The sequence below is a fragment of the Panthera uncia genome (genome assembly GCF_023721935.1).
Source record: "Panthera uncia isolate 11264 chromosome A1 unlocalized genomic scaffold, Puncia_PCG_1.0 HiC_scaffold_16, whole genome shotgun sequence".
Lineage (NCBI taxonomy): Eukaryota > Metazoa > Chordata > Mammalia > Carnivora > Felidae > Panthera > Panthera uncia.
The window spans coordinates 64,627,415-64,650,207 of record NW_026057576.1 but is presented as its reverse complement, the minus strand read 5'-3'; the positions used below and the strand labels follow the sequence as shown (position 1 = coordinate 64,650,207).

Below are 22,793 nucleotides of genomic sequence, written 5' to 3'. Positions count from 1 at the left end.
GCTAGATAGAGATCTAAGAGTCTGTCTTCTGGAGGTTATGGTAGGAGACTGACATAACGATTTTTCTGGAAGCCTCTGGAGCATTCACAGGGGAGAGACTTCAGCTCTCACCCTGGATGGAGATCTCAAACCAGGGCAGGAACTGGGTCGTTTGGAGGCTGGACCTGTGGCTTATAAGGCATAAGAATGGCAGGCCCTTCTCTTCACACTTGGACATCAGTCTGCTAGTTTAGGGAGCTGGGGTCTGGTGGGCCTCACTTGCTTTATTGTAGGAGCCTGGCTTCCCTCCCCTAGAACCCTGTCCTCTGCCCCACAGGAGCAAAGGTCACAGTTTTGAAGATTTATCCTGACTCCAGAGAAATAAGTCCTAAGATGATCTCTGTAATACAATGATAATAAATATGCATATGATGGTTTGGGGAGATTTTAGGGAGATTTTCCTCATAACTTTATTTTTGTCATTTTCACAAAGTATAATAAAATATATACCATGTGACTTTAAAAATTGAAATTAGCTCTCCTCCTAAAAATCCCTACTTTCAGCAGTTCAAACTAGTAAATAGTCTATTTGTGTAACTTTACCTTTTAATTTTTTTAATATTTTACTGAGATAAAATTGATCTATAACACGTATCAGGTGTACAACATAATGATTTGGTAATTGTATATATTGTGAAACGATCACCACAGGGTCTAGTTAACATCCATCGCCACACATAATTACAGGATTTTTTCTTTATTTATATGACTTTAAAATCTTGCTGCTGAATGACAAATTCGAAAGCACATTTCTAATGTTCAGCAGCCGTGATCCATGGATGTAATTAAATGCTTCTTTGTGTGATCATGTTCATGTTTCAAAATTAGACTACTATTTGCTAGGCCGTGTTCCAGAAGTTCCAGAAGTTTAAAATGCATTTCTCCCAGTCAACGTTAGATAGGTTGACTTGGTTGCTGAATAAGCTATAAGAGCCTATTTATATATACTTAAGTATAACATATATGTATTTATTTGTGTGTCCCTGTACATGTGTGCATATGTTTTTAGATGCCTAAAACAGAGTACCAGAAGTACCCTTCAGCAAATTAAATCTAGAACATCAGAGTAGGGGGTATTAAATCTTAGGGAATCTGTGCAAAGCACATAGATCTGTGCCCAACAAGCTGGTGGGCTCTCAGTAATTGTTGGCAGTTACTACCCTCAAGGTCACCCACTCTGGGGTCAGGTGGTGGAATGAAATGGCCTCGGCCCTGTGGGTGCAGGTGGAGAGCTCCCTGGGGAGGTCCCTGTGGCAGTCTCCAAGCTGAAGACGAGTGAAGCACGCACTTCCTAAGTTAGATCTCTGCATTTTATTCCGTGTCTGAAACCTGACTGCCTGACGCCCAAACCTGACCTTCCCCAGGAAGGAACTTTCCCTCTATTGATGGGATGGCATTTAGCTTTATCTGTGCTGCCTATGGGTTTCCTAGTGCACAGTCACCAGGAGGCCTCATCTCCGCACCCCCCCCCCCCCCCCCCCCCCCCACACACACCGGGCCCTGTTCTGGGGTGGGATTGGGAACAGCCTGCCTTCACGTGCAGTCTGTCCGCAGCCTTGCCCTGGTGGCTTTCCCGGAGTGGAAGCAGGTGTTGAACCGTGGTTTGGGGACACAGAGGCGTATAAGGACAGGGTCTTAGTCCTCCCACTGCCCCTCGAGCCACCCGTCCTCCACCATCCCGGTCCTCCCACTTAAAGGCCCCGGGGCTAATGACAAGTGGGAATCCCAGAGCCTTGGGCATTTTCAAATATTTTTATTTTTGGAACTGAAATCGCTTCATTAATTTTCTCTTTAGCCACCCTATCAAAATACCTTATAAGGAAAGTATTTGGGGGGGGGGGTGGATAAGTGAAGAAGACCTTTTGCAGTTGTGTCCTTAAAAGAATCGCATCAGGCACGAGGTTGCTGAGTGAGAAACTGGGTGTAATTATTTGAAAATATAATTTCCTGAGAGGGGACTTGATGGAAAAGACGTGGAAAGAGAAGATATCACGAAAAAGTGACCAGCTTTAACTGACTGCCTCCATATATTTTCCCCCAGCGAATCCTGCTGTTTGGGGCATGATTAAAATACTGCGGAACTATATGGGTCTCAAAGTTGTTTGCAAGGAAACTAATTTTACTTTGCTGTTGTCCTGTTTGTACTGTTCTTATTTTTCCTCATCGATAGAACAGGCATTCCCATCGCACATACTGGAACCAATAGAAGAGCTTTCAGAGGAAGAAAAAGGTAACCAAGGGCTCCATCAGGGGTCCTACCTGCCTAGAGTCTACTTAGATGCCAAAACGCAAGCCTTGAATCCGATCCAGTGGTTTTTGTCACACCATATCCAAAGTAGGGAAGACATTTAGGTTTGGAGATTATGCTTTCAGTCTATCTGTAGTAATCTGTCATCTTACTCCTTGAACATGCTGGTATATTTTCTTTCCCCTGCATTCCTGCATTCTTAGCATCTGAATAAGACATTTTTGTGTCAGTCGTGTGCCCGATGATAACAAAAATATTCGTCGCACAGTAGGTATTTCTCACACCCTGGATCTGGGAAAGGAGTGGGTGAAGTACCCATTTCAAAATGATTTTAATAGCAAGAAAATCGTAATGTTTAAGCTCTCAATGTAGAATATTTAGGTGCAGAATAATATCTGTGTGGGCAAATTTGGGAGCTGTTCAAGGTTTGGGGAGATAATTAGAGCAATTGTTGCTTATTCATTTGGCAGTTCTCAAAATCACTTTCTGTCCATTAATTTTGAAGTTTATGAAAAATGTTCCACATTATTAAGTGTATTTTCTATGCCAGACTTGTAGATCCTAACACCATTACATCTGAATCTGTTTATCATCATTTTCTCCTTAACAGTGATAATGCTTGACCATTTATCACCTCTTCAGGAGAAAGCAAATGGTTAATATGTATATAGATTCTGGCCTTGGCATTTGTGTTAGAGAATTAAAATTTTTTTATTAAAAATTTTTTTAATCTTTATTTTTGAGAGAGAGACAGAGAGAGAGAGAGAGAGAGAGAGAGAGAAAGAAAGCACAAGTGGGGGAGGGGGAGAGAGAGAGGGAGACACAGAATCTGAAGCAGGCTCCAGGCTCTGAGCTGTCAGCACAGAGCCCAACGCAGGGCTTGAACTCACGAAATATGAGATCATGACCTGAGCTGAAGTTGGAGGCTTAACAGACTTGAGCCACCCAGCCGCCCCAAGAATTAAAATTATATATTCCAATTTGCAAATTCTTAATAGTTGTTATAACTTCTTCTGTGTTATCTAGACAACTTTTTCCAAATTGTTTAGAAATTGAGAAGTGACTAAACCAGGCACATCTATAAAATCTATGCAATGTGTATTTTCAATTTGCTTTCAAGTAACATGCTTTCTCCCTCCTCCATGTCATTTACTGATGTCTGGAACACAAAATATCTTATTCTGTGAAGAATCTATGTAATGCATCAGGAGGTTCATAGAAAGGGTCCAAAATTTTTAAACAGGAGCCCCAAATCATACGGTTCACACTCATTTGAAAAACGAGTCAGCTAGGTTCCAAGAGGAGTCCTGCTTTGTCCACCATCACTTGGGGCCCTGCTTCCTCCCGCTGCACCCTTCTGCCTCTGTTTCTTTTAAAATTCTCTACCCAGACCATGTAGGGGGTGAGTTTGGGCGGCAAACACCGTCATCGGTTGTGTTGCCACATGCAAGGGACCAGACTGGGAAAGAAAATAATTTTTGCCACCCTCAACTGCGTTCAGACACAGCTCTAGTGGGACATAGGAAAGGGCTGGAGACCACCAGAAAGCCCTGAGTCCCAAGCACACTGTTACAGAAGCCAGGGACCCAATGAATCCTTCCAGTGCTTCCATGGGGCCAGCAGATTAATTGCCATCAATAAATTCCTCAGCTGTGCTAACATTTTGCGATGATATCTGTGCAGCTAAATTTTGGCAGTGGTTTGTTTGCAAAGCGCTGTGGCTGTTACCAAGAAGTAAGGCATGCATGACTATTTCTGCGTCCGTACTTTTTTGACAGTCCCAGAGAGGCATATTTGATCTTGCTGTCCTATAGGACGTTAGGATGTGAGGGCCAGGAGGGCTCTCAGGGGCCGTTTTATTGTTCAGAACCTCGAAACACAGGGGGATCGGGAGCTTGCTCCAAGCTGTTGGGCTTCATTAGCGACGGGACTGGAACTAAAGTCCAGGTGTTCTGCTTTCCGTAGTTTAATGCAAGGAATGAAGCGAGAGAGGCAGGCTGGTCCAGGACTGGCAGGGTGCCCTTGGAGCAGTCTCTTTACCTCTCTGTTTTTAGTGTCTTCAGGTGAAAAATGAGACAATTAATTACTAGATGATGAAGTCCCTTCCGACTCGGAAATTCTGTTTTGGTTTTTTTTACTGTTTGCTTTGCACTGCAATTATTTGCTCACCATGAATGCTGTGTCATTAGTCTGATATAACTGATCATTTGTGTGGGCTGTTATCCACTGGCCACCTACCTGGGTATGCTTTACATTTAAAAAAAAAATTTTTTTAATGTTTATTTGTGTGAGAGAGAGAGGGAGAAGTAGGGGCAGAGAGAGAGGGAGACACAGAATCTAAAGCAGGATCCAGGCTCCCAGGTGTCAGCACAGAGCCCGACGCGGGGCTTGAACTCACAAACGGTGAGATCATGACCTGACCTAACGTCAGGTGCTTAACCGACTGACCCAGGCACCCTATGCCTTAAATTTTTTAATGAGATGAAATGCTGATCCTTAGAAAGTTTTGTCTTACTGATCTTGTGAGCGGTATGTGCTTTAATTAAAGTCTTCAGCTGTGATTGGCTTTCAAGTGATTAATTCCACCTTTACATAAAAACTTTATGTTTTTTCTCCTGTTCATTCTATATTCTTTCTTTTGCTTCTTATCGGCCAGCTCCAGCCTTCTGAGAGCCTCCTACCAAGAGGTTTCTAATTATTCATAAATGAATAATCCAAAGCAAGCATCAACATATAAAGTGAATTTGAGGACAGAGGGAAATGTTTAATCTGCAGTCATTGTGGGAAACTCGGTCATCAGAATGAATTTGTCATCAGGGTTGAGAATGAACCCAGACCAATCAGCAAACAAATTCAGTTCACTTGACCCCAGTCCTGGAGCAGACAGAGCCTGGAGCCTCTCTGGCTGTGCTTGTCTTCAGTTCCTTTTATATCCTGGATACTGACCCCAAAATTACCTTTGTGTAAACAGGGCGAGAGGTGTGTCTGTTTCACTGGTAGCGCCATGACTCCCAGGCCATCTCTTGGTACCTCTTCTCATTTTAGCCCTAGATATTTGTACACTTGATGGCCAACTAGCAGCCAAAGCCAACGACACGGCCATGGCTGCAGCTGGATTTTGGTGCATTATCTCTGGATTTTGATGCATTATCCATTCCTAGGACAGAAGTGCTTTTTTGTTTGTTTGTTTATTTTTGAAAGAGAGGGAGAGAGAGAGAGAGAGAGAGAGAGAGAGAGAGAGAGACACAGTGTGAGTGGGGGAAGGGCAGAGAGAGGGAGACACAGTATCTGAAACAGGCTCCAGGTTCTGAGCTGTCAGCACAGAGCCCAACACTGGGCTCCAATTCACAGACCAGACTGTGAGATTATGATTTGAGCTGAAGTCAAACGCTTAACCGCTTAACCAACTGAGCCACCCAGGCGTCCCAGAAGTGTTTTTTTTTTTTTTTTTTTAAGGTGGCTCCAGAATACGGGAAAACATTGGTGGGAAAACAGCATGAATGCTGAGACTATAAAATTTGAGATTACTTCTGACTTATATTAATATATAATCTTACAAAATTTCATAATTTCAGTTTAGCAAGCCGCAGTACCAAAGTATAGCAAAGCATTATCATGCAGGACCTTTCCTTCTATTTAATGTACATATCATCATTTGACTGATTTTGCCCTCAGCAAAACCGGTTATTAATGAGCAGAAACATTCTTTACCTGCTGGTATCGCACTAAGGTTTAGAGAACATCTGAACCACAGAGCGTTTTGTTGAGGGTCTTCTGTCAATCTGAGTGCCGTGGGTCCCTACACTTCCCATGGACTGAGGTGGGGGAGGGAAGAATGGGTGTCTCTGGAGCCCCTGGAGCCCCAGACCCACTAGATGCTGGCATCTGGTGCTACCCTTGTTGGGTGAAACACCCCTGTTTGGAGAATAGACTCCAAAATGATAGCACTGGTGATGTGTTCTCTCAGATCTGGCTTAGGACATTCACCAAGGGTCTGAACAGCCCACTGTGAGGCCTCTTGCATCAAATTCTCAGCTCCTTTGACATCGGACTCAGTTCAGGGTCATGTAGACATGCCCCTTCTCCAAATGCTCTTGAAGTAGACATTTTTTAGTGGGAAGGAAAAGCTAGAATATGGCCTATTGTTTTTTCTTTGCTTTTAATTAGAAAGGCTCTTTTAAACAGAATATACTTCTCCCAAGACCTGTATTAACCTCTTTTTCATTTTGGTAAATATTTTGGGAGGGGTTATAATTTTCATGTTTTGAAATTTTGTATAAACTTCTACTGAATTTATTAAATAAAAACTTAATTATTTAATGTAAACTGGGCTTCTTCATAAAATGATACATAAATTCTAACTGAATTTAAGACAGATGAATTCTTCAGAAAGTAGCAAAATAATTTTAGGATAAACCATTGAACTTCTAAAGAATTTATTTTTTCTACCGTGCTTCTATAGAGACATTTCTCTTGCATTATTTATCTAGTTATAATTCAGTTAAGTGGGAGGGGCAGAGAAAGAGGGAGAGGGAGAATCCCAAGCAGGCTCTGCACCTGTTAGTGCAGAGCTAGACATGGGGCTTGAACCCACGAACTGTGAGACCATGACCTGAGACAGAAACAAGAGCCAGCCGCTTAACCGACTGAGACACACAGGTGCCCCTAAAGACACTGAAGTTTTTTTTAATGTTTATTTATTTTTGAAGAAGAGAGAGACAGAGTGTGGGGGGCAGGGGGGGCAGAAAGAGAGGGAGACACAGAGTCCGAAGCAGGCTCCAGGCTCCGAGCTGTCAGCACAGAGCCCGACGCGGGGCTCGAACCCACAAACCGCAAGATCATGACCTGAGCCAAAGTCGGACGCCCAACCGACTGAGCCACCCAGGTGCCCCAAGACACTGAAGTTTTAAAGCAAACTTAAGATAGTTTTGAAAGTTGTGATACTTCAGCATTATATATTGTGCTTGAATGACCAAACGACCCAAAAACTGTATTACAAAATGCTTGCTTGCTGTTTAAAAGTGGTGTTTTGCCATTTTCTGCTTAGGGATTTTATGTATTTTTCTTTTTTCTTCTCTTTTCTTTTTTCTTTTCTTTTTTAAATTTACATCCAAGTTCGTTAAGATACAATGTAGTATTGCTTTCAGGAGTTGAATCTAGTGATTCATCACATACATATAACAGCCAGTGCTCATCACAAGGGCCCTCCTTACTGTCCATCATCCATTTAGCCCATCCTCCACCCCCCCATCGCCTCCAGCAACCCTCAGTTTGTTCTCTGTATTTAAGAGTCTCATGGTTTGCCTCCCACTCTGTTTTTATCTTATTTTTCCTTCCCTTTCCCTATGTTCAGTCTGTTTTGTTTCTTAAATTCCACATGTGAGTGAAATCATATGATACTTGTTTTTCTCTGACTTATTTTCGCTTAGCATAATACACTCCAGTTCAGGAATATTTAATTTTTTTTAACACATTTTGTAAACTTTATTTCAGGAAGGGAGAATGAACAGAAATTAAGTAACAACAAGATACATTTAAGGAAAGCTTTGAAGGGTAACCCCTCCCTCAATAAGGAAATCAGAAACATGTTGGAGCAGAGTTTGCTGGAGAAACTGGAAACCTTGGGGATTAGTGCGGTAAGCTCATTCATTTCAGGAACATTTGTTGGTTTTGCTTTATTTTGCTTTCTCAATGGGAAGGGATCAGAGAAGAGAAGAAGGCATGTCTGCTCTGTCCTTGTGGATTCATTCTGTCCTGATGGCCCACCTTGCATTGTTGGTTAGTCAGACAGACAGACAGACACACACACACACACACACCCCTCTGTGCATTTGGTCCTAGCACTCAACAGCCTCTCACCGCTAACCAATCATGTAGAGTCATTCACACATCCCCTGTCCCACTGCGCTGGGAGTGCCTTTCGAGGTCAGAATAGCGTGTTGTGGTATGTTAGGGCATCCGCTTACCTCACACGCAGCCATAAAGACAAGAGGTTGGCATAGTTCGTGCTAACAAATGTTCATGAAATGAAGAACATGCCAGGATAATTCGGTTAACGGTTCATCTCTTCAGGATATACGTGGTATTTCAAGTGATCACTTCAGTAGAGTGCTAAGAACTGTGGAATCAGCAAGACATGAGCGAGAAAGACAAATACCTAACATTCAGCAAATTCGAGAATTCCTTGAACATGAGGTCAGCTGTAAAATCGAGGAGAGAAACTTACTGTCCTCAGGTAAGCCCGTAACTGGCTGCCATTGCATTTCTGCACATAGGAGCGAAATCCAGTTCTCTTTCATAATTTTAAATGTCTCACAAACTCTAGAACTTGATTGGCAAGTCTAATACCATATGAACCATTTATATGTTGGGTCTCGGATTTTATTTTTATATTAAAAATTGCCTGTGGTGTGGACTCTAGACCCAAGAGATGAGTTTGTTAGTTTCAACTGCCAGTGTAGACAGTATTGTGGTATTTTCTTCTTCACTCACTGATCATCAAGGCAATGGAGATTCATGAATGATACTACTATTCCAGATAAGTATGGTGCTTCTCAAATGGATACCCTCTCAACTGGAGAAATACCCAAGGCAGTGCAACTTCCTCCCAAAAGCAGACAACTGATTAGGCAAAGACCTGTTTTCACTGATAGGACATCTGTTCCCAAGTGAGTATTTTTAATGCTAAAATTTTTGTATAAAAGGTTTTTTTTAATGTTTATTTATTTTTGAGAGAGAGAGACAGAGACAGAGCACAAGCCGGGGAGGAGCAGAGAGAGAGGGAGACACAGAATCCAAAGCAGGCTCCAGGCTCCAGGCTGTGAGCATGGAGCCCGATGCGGGGCTTGAACTCCTGAACTGCAAAATCATGACCTGAGCCAAAGTCGGACGCTCAATCGACCGAGCCACCCAGGCACCCCTGATAGACTGGGTGGCTTTAAACAACAGCAATATGTTTTCTCACACTTCTGGAGATTGGAAGTCTGAAATCAGCGTGCAGTATGGTCGGGTTCTGGTGGCAGCTCACTTCCAGGCTTGCAGACAGACGCCTTTTTTCCCTTTTTTCTCACTGTGTCCTCCCATGGCAGTCAGAGAGAGGACTGATCCCTCTTCCTCTTTTTAAAAAGGACACTAATCCATTTATGGGGGCCCCCACCCTCATGACCTCAGATAAGCCTAATTACCTCCCAAAGACCCCTTCTTCTGAGAGCATCACATTGGGGGTTAGGGGTTCCACACACGGATTTTAGGGGGACACACACTCACCCCACAACAAGGTTTGACTCAGCCAAGAGTCACACGTACAGCTCCGGCCTGTCACGGGCACTGGCACACTCGTTGCTGCTGATCCTCGTTAACATACGTTCAAAGCCACAATCACCAATCCCATAGAAATTTACATTAAATTATGTTATTGGTCCATGCCGTTTAGAAATCGTTTTCTGTTGTTTTTTAGAATTAAGAAAAATATCACAGAAGATCATTTTCCCAAAAAGTCTTCAACTCTTACGTGAGTACTTGGGAGCGGGGAGCAGCCATTTAAAAAATTCTTTTCACTGAACGTTCCTTTTATCGTAAATTAGTGTGTGCACTGTGATTAACTAAAGCCCTAATGATTAAACATCGTAATTGATTTGTTACTCTTTTATGACATGTCTTTGTTTCTTTACCAGATTTTATGTAAGTCAGTAGCACTTATCACATCTTGACCTCCACTAAGAAGTGAGACCGCCCTGAGTCATTTCCGTTACTCCCCTCAGTGTCCAGTACTTTTCAATAAGCACAAAGAATTAAATGGATGATGTCAACTTTTAGCGGCTGGATTCTTGGTAGCACAGTCAGATGATATTTCAGTCTTCTCGCTCCTTGTGGAAATCAGGAATGGCCCTAGACCTTACTGTCTTCGGCCCTCTCGGGATACTAAGAATCCTAGCTGAGTTACTCATAAACTGTGTGCCACTGATTCAGTAGTTTACCTGTTTAAGCCTGTTTCCTTATCTGTTCAATGGGATGATGCTGCCTTTTTCACAGGATAGTTCTACTACAAATTAATACATGAAAAGGGCTTGCCTCAGTGCTTGGCAGTTCATGGGGGCTTAATAAATTATAGGTATATTTTTGTTTTTACTTATAATGTTTTTTAGTTTTGTTATTTTACTTATAATTTATATTTAAGGGAATATAATTTAAATATAAATTTGAGTATTTATAAGTAAATTTAATTTTATCATAACTGAAATTTATCATCAAGTTTTTCTGGAGATATTAATACTGTAAATATCTCTTCTTGAGGCACTGTGTATATATAGTAGAGACAATATAAACTATGTATATATCAACTATATATAAATATATATATAAACTATGTATATATAAACTATATATGTATATATAATAACCATATACAGTTATATATAAACTATATGTATATAAACTATATATATAACTATATATAAATATATATTTAACTTATATATATATAGTTAGAGACAGTATAAATATAGTAGAGGCAATAAAAATGATTTACCCTTCAAAAGCACTCTTCATGTACATAATCTCATAGGAAGAGCCTTATTTCATGGGATGTAGTATAACAACATTGTCTGGAATTTAAATGCTCAAAGAATATTTTTTTTTTGAGAGAGAGAGAGAAGGGGAGGGGCAGAGAGAGAGGGAGAGAGAGAATACCCAGCAGAGTCCATGCTGTCAGTGCAGAGCCCAGCTTGGGCTCTCATGAGCCTGTGAGATCACGACCTGAGCTAAAATCAAGAGTCAGACACTTAACCCAGTGAGCCCCCAGGCACCCCAGGAGAGAGAGAGTCTTAAGCAGATTCCATGCTTAGCATGGAGCCCCACACGGGACTTGATCCCATGATGCTGGGATCATTACCTGAGCCGAAATCAAGAGTTAGACACTTACCCGACTGAGCAACCCAGGAGCCCTAAGTGCTCAAAGAATATTCTTAAATGAACAAATACTACTCTGAACTTCTCACTGTAAAATAGAATGCTCTTTTAAAAGGCATATCCTGTAATGTGAAGTGACTGAAAATCCTGAATCATTGTAAATCCTGAAATGGGAAAACAATGCCGTTTGGGTTTTCATTTGTTTAGGACGCCGCCCTTCAGTTCAGAGGAAGAGTTGGATGGTGAGGACCTCATCCAGGCATGCGCATCCCCAGACTTACTTCTCGTGCAGTCATCCAAAAGCAACAAGAATAGCTTTGGAAAGAACACTGTCAAAAGTGACACTGACTGGACCGAGGGTAGTGAAATCGAGGACTCGGATATTTCTCCCAAGCCCACAGGTGAGCTGTTGTCATTGAAAATCCTTCAGGAAATTTTGTTTAGGACAGTGCTTCCTAACTAGGGGCACGAAGCACCGGGAGTCTGAGCTGGGAAAGTGCTCACAGGAAGGATGGGGCTAATCCAAAAGCTACTGTTGCCGAAGGAAGACAGACAGGGCACAGCAACTGACTGATGTGCAAGTGGAAGGCGAGGAGGGAGCTGGGGATACCTAAGTGTGTCAGTTTCCTAGGGCTTTAGGAACAAAGTGCTGCACGCCTTGTGGCTTTGAACAAATTTCTTGTCTCTGTTCCAGAAGCTGAAAGGCCAAAATCAAGGGTGGCAAGGTTGGTTCTTTGTGAGGGCCACGAGGGAAAGATCTGGTGTGAGCCTTTGGCCTTGGCTTGCCAATGGCCGTCTGGTCCCTGTGTCTCATCACATCACCTTGCCCCTGTTCGTTTTTGTGTCTGAATGTCCCGTTTTTATAAGGACACTAGTCATACTGGATTATGCCCCGCCCCCTAATGACCTCACTTTAATTTGATTACCCCTTTAAAGGCCTTATCTCAAAATAAGATCATGTTCTGAAATACTGGGGGTCAGGACATCAACATATGCACATGGAGGGATACAACTCAGCCCATACACTGGGTGCCTGTAAGAATGGCTGTTCTTATGCACTGTGCTGCCTTTGGGTGTGGCAGTTCTAGAGGAGCAGAAAAGCCAAGTGTAGGACTGCTGATAATTTGAAGAGAAGTGGGGCATAAGGGTCATTTCTTAAAAAAGAAGTTCTGCTTAATGCAGTTAAACATTATATATTTCAAACACCTCAGATATCATTAATTTATCGTATTGTATACAATTTATATATGTACACATAATTATGTAAAATATAATTAATTTCAAAACAGTTAATACTGTTTTTGAAAATACCCACGTGAATATTCCACTTATACAGACTACCTTGCTGAAGTGAACATTTCTTTTTTTTTTTTAATGTTTATTTATTTTTGAAGGAAAGAAAGACAGAGTGTGAGTGGGGGAGGGGCAGAGAGAGAGGGAGGCGCAGAATCCGAAGCAGGTTCCAGGCTCTGAGCTGTCAGCACAGAGCCCGACGTGGGGCTCAAACCCACAAACTGCGGGATCACCATCTGAGCCGAAGTCAGATGCTTAACTGACTGAGACACCCAGGCGTCCAAAATGAACGTTTCTGACCACAACTTGAATGAAACCATCCTTCTTTGATTTAAAATGAAAACTTTATTACTTCTAGTCTAGGGGATCATGATCTTTTTAAAAGGGATTATTATAAGGGCATTAATGTAACTTTTTGTCAATGCCCAAAATATATCAATTGATTTTAATTTAATAAATATGATTTTTTGCAAAGCTTACATTTTTTCAAAGTCGCCTATAAAGTTATTTTGGAACCAAACATAGATAATGATTTTTTTTTTTTAACTGTACCTATTTCCTGTTGGTCACATAGGAACCTCCATTAAAACGCTGACCGAAAAAGTTGAAAAGACGGTTTCAAATCATGGAAGTGTGAACAAGCCATTTGGTGGGATTAACGTTGCCGAGGCGTTCATCAAGAAAGAACTGAAAGAAGACCTGAAGGTGAAATCACTTTTGCTTGCTAGACACACACAGAGAAATTCATCTTTTAACGGGTTATCCTTACTAATTGTATGTCCTTTTTGTAGTGAAATATTAAACAAGCCTAGTTACTTGGTGTAGCCAGAGGTTGAGACTTTTACCTTATCTCACTTGCCATCTTGCCTTTCTTTCCATTCTGTAGAGAATCAAAGATACTGGGGTGCTAACTGGTAATAAGGCAACATGTGCTTATCAAGTTCTACAGGTTTTCAAATGCCTGTCACATGTCGGGCTTGACACTTGCAGGTGTTAGACGGTTTGTACACAGAAACGTGTGACTGACTAGAACCTGGGGCCTCAGATCCGAGTCGGTGGCATGACCTGACCGTAAAATGGGGACTTGTCGAGGTCTGGCCCCACTTGGGAGCTGGCGTTGGTGGAGAAATGCATCAGAGATCTGAGGGCAGAGCCCAAGCTCTTCCTCCTGAAGGGAGGAGAGGCCCTGACACATTCTGAGGTCCCAACGCCAGGACACCGGAAGTGTTTCTGTGGATGGAGGGCTCCTGTTGTATTTCCGGGCGTCGCTCATCTGTGCCGACTGGGTCTTCCAGTGGGCCTTCCAAGTCACTGCTTGCTTAGATTTAACTCTTCTCCTGCCCATCTAGGGACCCAGAGCATTTTGCCAAACTACTTTTAGTAGTGTTATTTGTATTGTACAAGCCAAAAGTGACAAAACGTATCACTCAAGCAAGAGAAAGCTAATGTGTCTTCCTTAGAAAAGGGGCAGTAGAAATGTGTGCTCCTTCAGTCGGGGCCTTTTCTGCAGGGCCCTTATGTGGCGTCACCTGAAGTTCAGTGTCACATTATCACAGAGGGAAGAGCCCCAGACCCTGCCTAGTTCCTACTTAGGGAGCACCCTTACTTTACTACTACAACATAGTGTTTCTGGGATTTTGGAAACTCATGGTTGGTAGAGGAGGTAGGAAACCTACATTTCCATGGCAAAACAAAAAACAAAAAACAAAAACAATAAAAGAGGTGGTTCTGTCTGCTTTCAAAACACAGCTTTCCAAGTTCGTTTCATTCCCTTCCAGAAATGACCAGATGGGCAATCCTCCGAGATTCCCCAAATTCAAGTCATTCTGTGTCAGCAGCTCAGTCTAGCCAACAGAACGACCAAGGGGCGCTAACATGGACCGCGTCTTTATGAAACGTTCATTACTCTCCTTTTCTTTTAGTGCACAGATGTGGACGATGAAGACTGGGACATATCATCCTTAGAGGAAGAAAAATCTTTAGGGAAAAAAACTGGGCAAGAACAGAAGGAACATCTACCTTTGAAGAATGAGCCAAATTCTACTCAAGTGCCAAATGCCTGGGTTGCATCTAATCTCCAGGGGCCAAAGGGAGAAGGTTTGCTACTTTAACGTCTTACAGGAGCTTGGTCTACTTTCTAATTATTTGTGTTTCTTCCTTATAAATATCTAATTAAACTTAATATATCATACAAGTATCGATGCTTTATTTTAAAAAGGACTAAATGTGCACAACATCTGATCTGTATATATTTATTTAATTTGGGCCTAATCTTTGGATTTTAATTTTATTACTTTAATTTTAACATTATTTTTGAGAACGCCCATACAAATATTCATGCTTCATGCAGATGCCTCGCAGAAAATTAGAATTTCTGATCACACACCTGAGTGGGGCCATTCTTCTGGCAGTCTTCCTGAATTAATCTGCTCACACATCAAATGTTTTTATTTTCTTTGAAGAAAGATTTCTCTTGCAACATCGTAGCCAGTGGGATGAATTACAAATGAAACCCTGAGGTGACATTGTTCTTGGGTGAGACCTAGCATCTGGCTAAGTCCGGGAACTTAAGTCTCAATGTATGTTTAATTTTTAAAATTATAAAATGTAATCTATGTATTTTTTAATCAAAGAAATTCTGCCCATGGTGAAAGCCAAGGGTCACAGAAGGGATCCTCTGTGTGCCCCTCACCTTGTACGTTACCTCGAGTTCCCCCACATGTGAGTAGTGGGTTATGCTAGTGTCCAGACTCAACACCTGTAGACGTTAACTGTTGGTGTCCTGCTAAGACAGACGGGGGATCTGGCTCATTTTCTCCCCTCACTACACCTCTCATGACCCCTCGTCAGGGTCTTCAGGCCCCTATTGGTAGCTTTAATACATGCAGACCTCTCCCTTTGTCCTTTCCATTTTCAGCAAGATCTCTTGCCACCTCACTCTGTAAGATGCCAAGAGGAGCCATTGCCATGTCCGCCCTTCAAGTCAACTTTTCTCTCCTCCAGGGTGGGAGCCGTGCCTATACTGCCACACCGTGCCCATCACCAGGTTGCCTGTGCTGTCTGAAGGTTGATTCTGACAGTCACAACCTGACGACCGTGTGTACATTACAGTAACTGTATGCACACGGGACCGAGAGGATGCTCTGAATACCTTCCCTTTCTCTTCTCCCCGTGGCATGACCTCACGCCCCTCAAAGAAAAGATGTCTAGAGGACACTCAAGTGGAAATCTCTGCACCACACTATTTTGGTGGCTCAGCACACTTCTTAACATCATATTAAAGCCCACATCCCCTAGAAAATCCTTTTTTTCCCCACCATTTAATTCCTACTTGGCTTATTATAATTTGATTCTGCTTTCTTTACACCTACTACTCAGAGTCCGTAACAGTGACAAAACATTATCGAGCACAGTCAGGATCCAGACCCTGTGCTGAATGCAGGGAAGGAGAGATGCTGAGTGGAAGCCTCCACGTAGGGGTCCAGTGAGGGTGTCCAGGAGACGTGGCCATTCCGTGGCCAGACTGCACCCAGCCTCCTCCACAGCCTGCGGACGCTGGGGCCTGCGGATGGGTGAACAGACTCAGACACCCAAGTTTCGGAGTTTTACAGGCTCCTCAGTGTGCTGGTTTGATCACTCAGGCCTCCTCTTCCTCCCCCCACAGGACTTCAAGATGAATCAAGCACGTTGAAAAGCAGCTTAGTAACTGTGACTGATTGGAGTGACTCTTCAGATGTGTGACTACAGCCCCAGAGTCAGAAGGTCCAGACGCCAACAGGATTTCAGTAATCTGCCCACAGGATCCTTAACGCTCTTGCCCTACGGTATTTCTCACAAGAACAAGGAAGCGGATTCAAAGAACAAGGGTCTCTTTAACAGCACCTAATTCAGTATTGAAAACAAAAACTGTCAACAGTATTTCGAAGCATACAAAGGTGTTTAAGACTTCTGCTGCTTAAAAATAATGTGTCATTGAAGTCATAAAAAGTTTTCTCTTCAGAGCAGTACTCTAGTGTTTAAGCGCATTTTTTCGACTAATTTTTAAGTGAATTTTTTTTAAACTTATAGCCAGTTTGGGTTCGAATTAAAGCTTTTTTTTTTAATACCTTTCTTATATACATTGTCACACTGGAAGTGATTTATTATAAAATTCTGTTAGTATGCTTAAAACTGAATTAGTGGAATCAGTGAAATCTTACGAGTAGACTGGTTATTTTTCACATAGAAATAAGTTTAGAATTATAAAAATATAGCTAGGCCCACGCTAAATACATTTTCCAGAAGTACCTGTACCAGACTCAGCTTTGAGCCATTGTAAGCATGTTGTTATTAAACAATTATTTTAGAACTTTAAACACCATTTCTGCAGTATAACCTTTACCTTGGATATTTTATGAATAAAATGTAGCTGTTTTAAACATCAAGTTATCAGAATATGAAAAGATTGGGTCATTACTGAATTCATATGTGTATGTAGGGTTTTTCCCCCCTTTTTTCAAATGCCCAACCCATATTATAAAATACCTCAAAACTATTAGTTCTGTTCTTAACAATTGTCAATGGTCGCAAAGTTCATATAAACTGTTTTTTGCATTTTTTGTACTTTGTGGTACTACATGTACTCTTGTTTCCAAAAAAAAGGTAACATTTTAACTAATGGTCTGTTGGGTTTTGGATGTCTTTTTCAATTTGCCAACCTTTTAAGTAAAGGCCTCCATTACATCACTGTGACTGTAGCTGAGTTACTCATTAAAGACAGTTCTGAGCTAAACTTACTTTATTGGGGGGGGGGGGGTAGGCTTGCCCTGTTAGCTGTGCCACAACAGCCTAATCTAAAGTCACAACAATTTATTATGCTTCTGCCCCTCCCTGCCCCTTCCTCGCCCCTTCCTCCGGGGTCCCTTTCACTTGTCTGCTTGCACCCTAACACTTCCCCCAGGCCATTTTATGCAGATGTACTCACTTTGTATGTAAGTGCTTTCAAATTTTCATGTAGTAGGACAGAGATAAGCAACACACAAAAGCCACATCCTGCCTGCAAAGGCACAGGGGCCACTGTGTTATTTCAACCTTATTTAAACAGATACTTATTTAACATACTTATTTAACAGATACTTATGTAACAGACCTTGGGTCTGTTTTGCTTTTTTAACATGCATCATTAGTTCCTTTAATCAGAACAACTTCATAATCCTCATCCTGAAGATGTGCCAAAAGGAGGGGCGCCTGGGTGGCTCAGTTGGCTAAGCATACGACTTCAGCTGAAGTCATGATCTCGCGGTTCATGAGTTTGAGCCCTGCCTCAGGTTCTGTGCTAACAGCGCAGAGCCTGCCTGGGATTCTCTCTCTCCCGCTCTCTCTCTACCTCTTCCCCACTTGTGCGCGCTGTCTCTCAAAATAAACTTAAAAAAAAAAAAGATGTGACAAAAGAAGAATTATTAAGTAACTTGCCGGAGGCCATTCGGCTAGGAAGTGACAAGAGCAGGCTTTCCCTGGGCTCCAAGCTCCGTGTCTGCCACATCTTCACTCCTGACGGAAGGGGGTGGACTTCTGCCAAGTGAGCCCCAAATTTAAATTAAGTTGGCACATCTGTGTTGCAAAAGCAGGTGCCACCCAGGCTCCAGGACCTTCCTCTGCGGGCTCCAAAGTCAGGCATGATCAGCATCTCTCACTCAGCTCGTGCTGATGCTCCGCTCCAGAACCTGCTTTCTACAGAGACACCCAAGCAGTTATTGAAGGTGGACATGCCAGGCAATGGGCAGGAGCCCTTCCTTGAGCGCTCACAGAGATCGCAGTAGTGACAAGCGTAAGAAACCACAAGTCAATGCTACGCAGACTGTAACCTGTCCATCAACCCACGCATCTTTCGAGGAACAGGCTCGGATTGCCCCCACACTGTTCACAAGATACCACTCCTTAATACCCCTTCTGTTTAATATATGAAGGAAAAGAAGGAATGGGGGCAAAGACTGCAACGTCTGAATGATTAAGGATACGTTACAAATCCTTGATCCTTCGGTGCTAAATGCATGTTCTATAAATGTATCAGATATATACAAATCCTGTAAATAACCTGTTTATTTTCTTATAGAAAGCCACAACAGAAAATGATTAGTATATAACTGTGTAAGAACATTTACATCCATACAATCAGCAAATTCTCCAAATTCATGTTTTAAAAATAGTTTGAGTGTGAATTACAGGAGGGCCTTGCGGGGATCATCTGTGAACAGTTCACTTTTATAGTAAAGACAGCTCGCGGCGGATTTCCTTTCAGACATAAGCATTTTTATCAAACTGTTTTGAAGGGTTTGTGGTTTTAAGATCTCCTCCTGCGCCAGGATATTTCGTCCGAGAAGACATGACAGATGTGGCCCCGTTGTATGCGTATCCCATTCTGCAAGGCAAAACACCGAGAGCCCGTTTTTTTACACGGAGGGTAGAAACCATTTCCCCCATTTCTGTCCCAGCCAAGTTTCAGAGCCTCCCTGACTACTTTTAGTTAGCACTCTCTCTTGTACCCCCAAACATTTCACTGCCATTTCTGACCAGTTAGCGGGACCACGGGAATCTCAGCAGAGGAAACTCATGGCTTGTTAATTTGTTGTTTCTCTTTTAAAACTCCTCTTCCTGGACCCTGGGGGACCCTAGTGACCTTCATCAGTAATGTCTGCCCATGTGAAAATGATGAGGTCAAGGTGAAGAATACACCACACCCTGTTATAAGACCCGTCTTTCTGCTTACAGAATAGCTTGGGAATGTAAGAATGATGAGCTCTGTTTTTTAAACTAACTTTAACGAAGTATATATTTATTCCATTCAATATATTTATTATATTGAATATTATATTCACTATATATTCCTCACTTTTGCCAATTCTAGTTTTTTGAAGTTTCTTTTTTGTTGTGTTTTGTTTTTCGATGTGTCTAAGAATCGTGTGAGCGATCTAGAACCTGCCGCACGTGTAGTAACTTTAACAGGTCATTTTTATCTCTTTTTCATACCTGGGTGTTTTGTTGTTGTCAGATATTGAAAAGCAAAATATGACACCACCAATTATGCAGAGTGAGGCTCCCGCCCATCCAATAAACAGAGCAGCTCCTAATTCATACCTGTGAGGAAGCATTACACATGCATTACGGCTTACTTCTTTTGGGGAGTAAACAGTATTTAAGACCTAACAAGCCAACCTTTACTAATGCTCATCAGAAATTGCCGCTGCAGCTTGCAGAGGAAATAAGAACACTTGTATCTGCATAACGCCTTAAACTCTATTCAAAGTGTTTTTCTGGCCATCACTTGATTGTATCTCCCCAATCTCCCGAAAGGAAGAGGAAGTGATCCCTGCAGGCGAGGCAGAGGCAAAGCCAGCTGCAGAGCCCAGGCCTCCTGACTCAACCAGTATCTTTCCTCTGGGCTCTAAGGCTCACAGAGCTTTCCATCTATTTATTCTGTTGCACAGGGTAATTTATTATTATTTTTTTTAATGTTCATTTATTTTTGAGAGAGGGAGAGAGGCAGTGCAAGCAGAGGAGGGGCAGAGAGAGGGAAACAGAGGATCTGAAGTGGACCCTGTGCTGACAGCAGTGAGCCCAATGTGGGGCTCGAACCCACGAACCGCGAGATCATGACCTGAGCCAAAGTCGGACGTTTCACCGACTGATCTCCCCAGGCACCCCACACAGGGTAAATTATTCAGGTAGACTCTGGTTAGAAAATGGAAGGTTGCCTTTGCTTTCAGTTTAATTCCATTTCATAAACATCTATTTGCAAATCACGTACAAGGTGTTGAAGATCAGCAGAATGTGCCATCCCCAAAGAGGCCACTTGGGCATGGGGATTATCTTGAGTGGAAGGCAACTGAGAAGATACAAGAAAAGCTCTCTGCCCTTCCCCATTTGCCTAAAAGCAGGACATAAATTTGTAAAGATGTCCCCTGTGCCACCTACCCCTCCTACCAAGAAGGACAGAAGTTAATCACCAGAGACAACAATACACTCTGATCAGCTCACAAACAGCACCAGGAGGCTCTCCATAACACTTTACTAACTAGCCCTGCCTTCCAGTACTTCCTCCATAGATCTGCCTTCCCACAATTTGCCGCCCCAGGAGCTCAGAAGCCCTGTCCCTTGTCTTTTCACCTGTGAGCGTATTGTTCTTTTGTTAAGATGCCATATAAGCCCAAGTTCTAACTGGCCCTTTGAGTTAGTCATCACTGGGTGCTCCCACGTGTATGCATGATGCTCAGGTTGACCAACTGTTTTTCTCCTGTTAAACCATCTTTTGTCAGTCTAATTTATAGGGTCTCAGCTGAGAACCTCGAAGAGTAGAGGGGGAAAGAGGTTAAATTTTTCCTCCTCTAGAGAGCCCGTGAAAAGTCCGTGCTAGATAAGTGCTATCTTGCTTACCACCACAATCTAGTGGGAGACAAATACAAAATAACATCATTTAGTGATAGATTGCTAATAAACAATAAACACCTCCTATATGGCTGGTCACAGTACTCTGCTGATGCCTTGAGCAAATACAAAGATAGACAAGGCAGCTGCTGCCTAGGGGATGTCCCCACACAAAGGGGCAAATAATGCTACAGAGAACAAGAAAGGAAATCACTTACTGTGGAGGGCCAGAGGAAATCCTTTTAGGGGAGGAACACTCACCCAGAAAAACAAGTAAGGAATGAGAAAAGTATGCCAAAACGTTAGGGGCTGTGTGTTCTCATGCTTGCCTATGCTTTTTCTGAAGAATAGGGTTTTTTTCTTAATTAAAGAAGTGATCCTCAAGCTTTTTTGGCCCACAGACTTCCACTGCAAGGCAAAAACTGACGGATGCCATTCCCAGCCTAATGGTGGTTTTCAGGATAAAATGAAGCCCAAGTGGGAGGGGTCTCTTTTGGTCATGCAGAATCCACAGAAGAGCTGAGACAGAAGAGCAGGGGGCGAGGGCGAGAAGGGACAAGGCAGGTCTGAGGTGGGCTCCCTCCCCAGCCTGCCCCCCAGAGGAGGTGCAGAGCCAGACTCAGGTCTCGAGGCCACACCACGCTGTTGACAGCATCTGGCATGCACCCACCACCTGTGCCTGTCCCGAGTTTTGCCTCGTCTGTTTCTACGTGCCATATCACTGACTGAACTCCCAGCCGGGCAGGACAGGATCTCTCCCATGATCTGAGTCACAGTAATGGTAATGGAAGAGTGACCTTGACTGCCAGCTTGGGGAAGCAGGAAGCGACCCTAACAGAAGATCAGGAAGGTATCGTCCACTCGCTCATTTTCAGATCTGGCTACAGAGGCAATTTCACAGCCTGTGTTCACAGTTGGGAAGAAGTGATGCACACAACACATGCTGCCCTGTGGTCCCTTCTTTTCTCTGTCGTGTTGCCTTCTCTGGGAAACCCAGGTGACAGCTGAAGCGAGTACAACAACAGGGGGCAGCACATCATCCCGCACTAGAGCACTAATTATGCTCCCGTAAACAAGAATCTTCTCCAACCGCTCCCACTAGTGGCGATGGCAGAAACAGAAGACTGGGGTAAAGTGCAACAAAACACCTTCAGCCTGCACAAAAACACTGGACCGAAAGGACTCAAGGCTGAAGTGCACTGATGAAAAAGAGCTGGCCGGACCAAGAGTGCAAAGTTCACGGTTTTATAAAAGATGCCTACATTAAACACCATGCAATCCACCTAAAAAGGATATCCTGGATTTCCACCACCAGCTCTTCTTTTATGATGTTTGAACACAATTATGCACATAAAACCAGCAGACTGCCTGCCAGGTCGTTAGATGTAGGTCATCCGACCTCTTCAAAACATCCGTGAGTCCTACAGCAAGCTGCTCTCAGATGCCCCCCGTCACGCTTTCGCTGCAGACGGCTAACAGTGAGCACACTGAACATTTCTACTTGGAGGACATCACTGTGGGATTACGGTCTAATGGTACTTTCTGTTTTTTCTCTATCGTGGGCCTCCCATTAGAGTTCAGGCTGTCTTCACTCCTAATAAAAGCGTGACTTAGTTATTACTCTTAGTGTACGTACCCCCGGAAGCAACAGTCTAAGGTTTTTCTTAAAAAATATTGAGCTTTCTAAAATCAGATTCCAGGGCCGGATACCATGGTCGATTAAAAATAAGTCTCTAGGGGCGCCTGGGTGGCGCAGTCGGTTAAGCGTCCGACTTCAGCCAGGTCACGATCTCGCGGTCCGTGAGTTTGAGCCCCGCGTCAGGCTCTGGGCTGATGGCTCGGAGCCTGGAGCCTGTTTCCGATTCTGTGTCTCCCTCTCTCTCTGCCCCTCCCCCGTTCATGCTCT

The 22,793-nt window shown here is 43.0% G+C and overlaps 2 protein-coding genes across 5 annotated transcripts in view; one reads left to right on the top strand and one right to left on the bottom strand.

Annotated features, from left to right (window-relative positions):
- DZIP1 (DAZ interacting zinc finger protein 1) overlaps positions 1-17,212 on the top strand; it is a 52,975-nt gene extending 35,763 nt beyond the window's left edge. For 2 of the 3 annotated variants that reach the window (XM_049647150.1, XM_049647148.1), the window contains 8 exons: positions 7,781-7,923; positions 8,360-8,522; positions 8,826-8,955; positions 9,744-9,797; positions 11,402-11,595; positions 13,062-13,192; positions 14,410-14,584; positions 16,152-17,212. In XM_049647150.1, the coding sequence (XP_049503107.1) occupies positions 7,781-7,923; positions 8,360-8,522; positions 8,826-8,955; positions 9,744-9,797; positions 11,402-11,595; positions 13,062-13,192; positions 14,410-14,584; positions 16,152-16,228 (1,067 nt within the window). In that variant the 3' untranslated portion in view covers positions 16,229-17,212. Of the gene's footprint in view, positions 1-2,209; positions 2,270-7,780; positions 7,924-8,359; positions 8,523-8,825; positions 8,956-9,743; positions 9,798-11,401; positions 11,596-13,061; positions 13,193-14,409; positions 14,585-16,151 lie in introns of all 3 variants that reach the window. The other variant, XM_049647147.1, reaches the window with a different exon arrangement.
- A 1,335-nt stretch (positions 17,213-18,547) lies between these two features.
- The window catches only part of CLDN10 (claudin 10), a 23,344-nt gene continuing 19,098 nt past the window's right edge, over positions 18,548-22,793 (bottom strand). Inside the window, exons 4-5 of one of the 2 annotated variants that reach the window (XM_049647151.1) lie at positions 19,493-19,600; positions 18,548-18,884 (exon numbers count right to left, since the gene is read on the bottom strand). In XM_049647151.1, coding sequence (XP_049503108.1) covers positions 18,761-18,884; positions 19,493-19,600 — 232 coding nt within the window. In that variant the 3' untranslated portion in view covers positions 18,548-18,760. The remainder of the gene's footprint in view (positions 18,885-19,492; positions 19,601-22,793) is intronic. The other variant, XM_049647152.1, reaches the window with a different exon arrangement.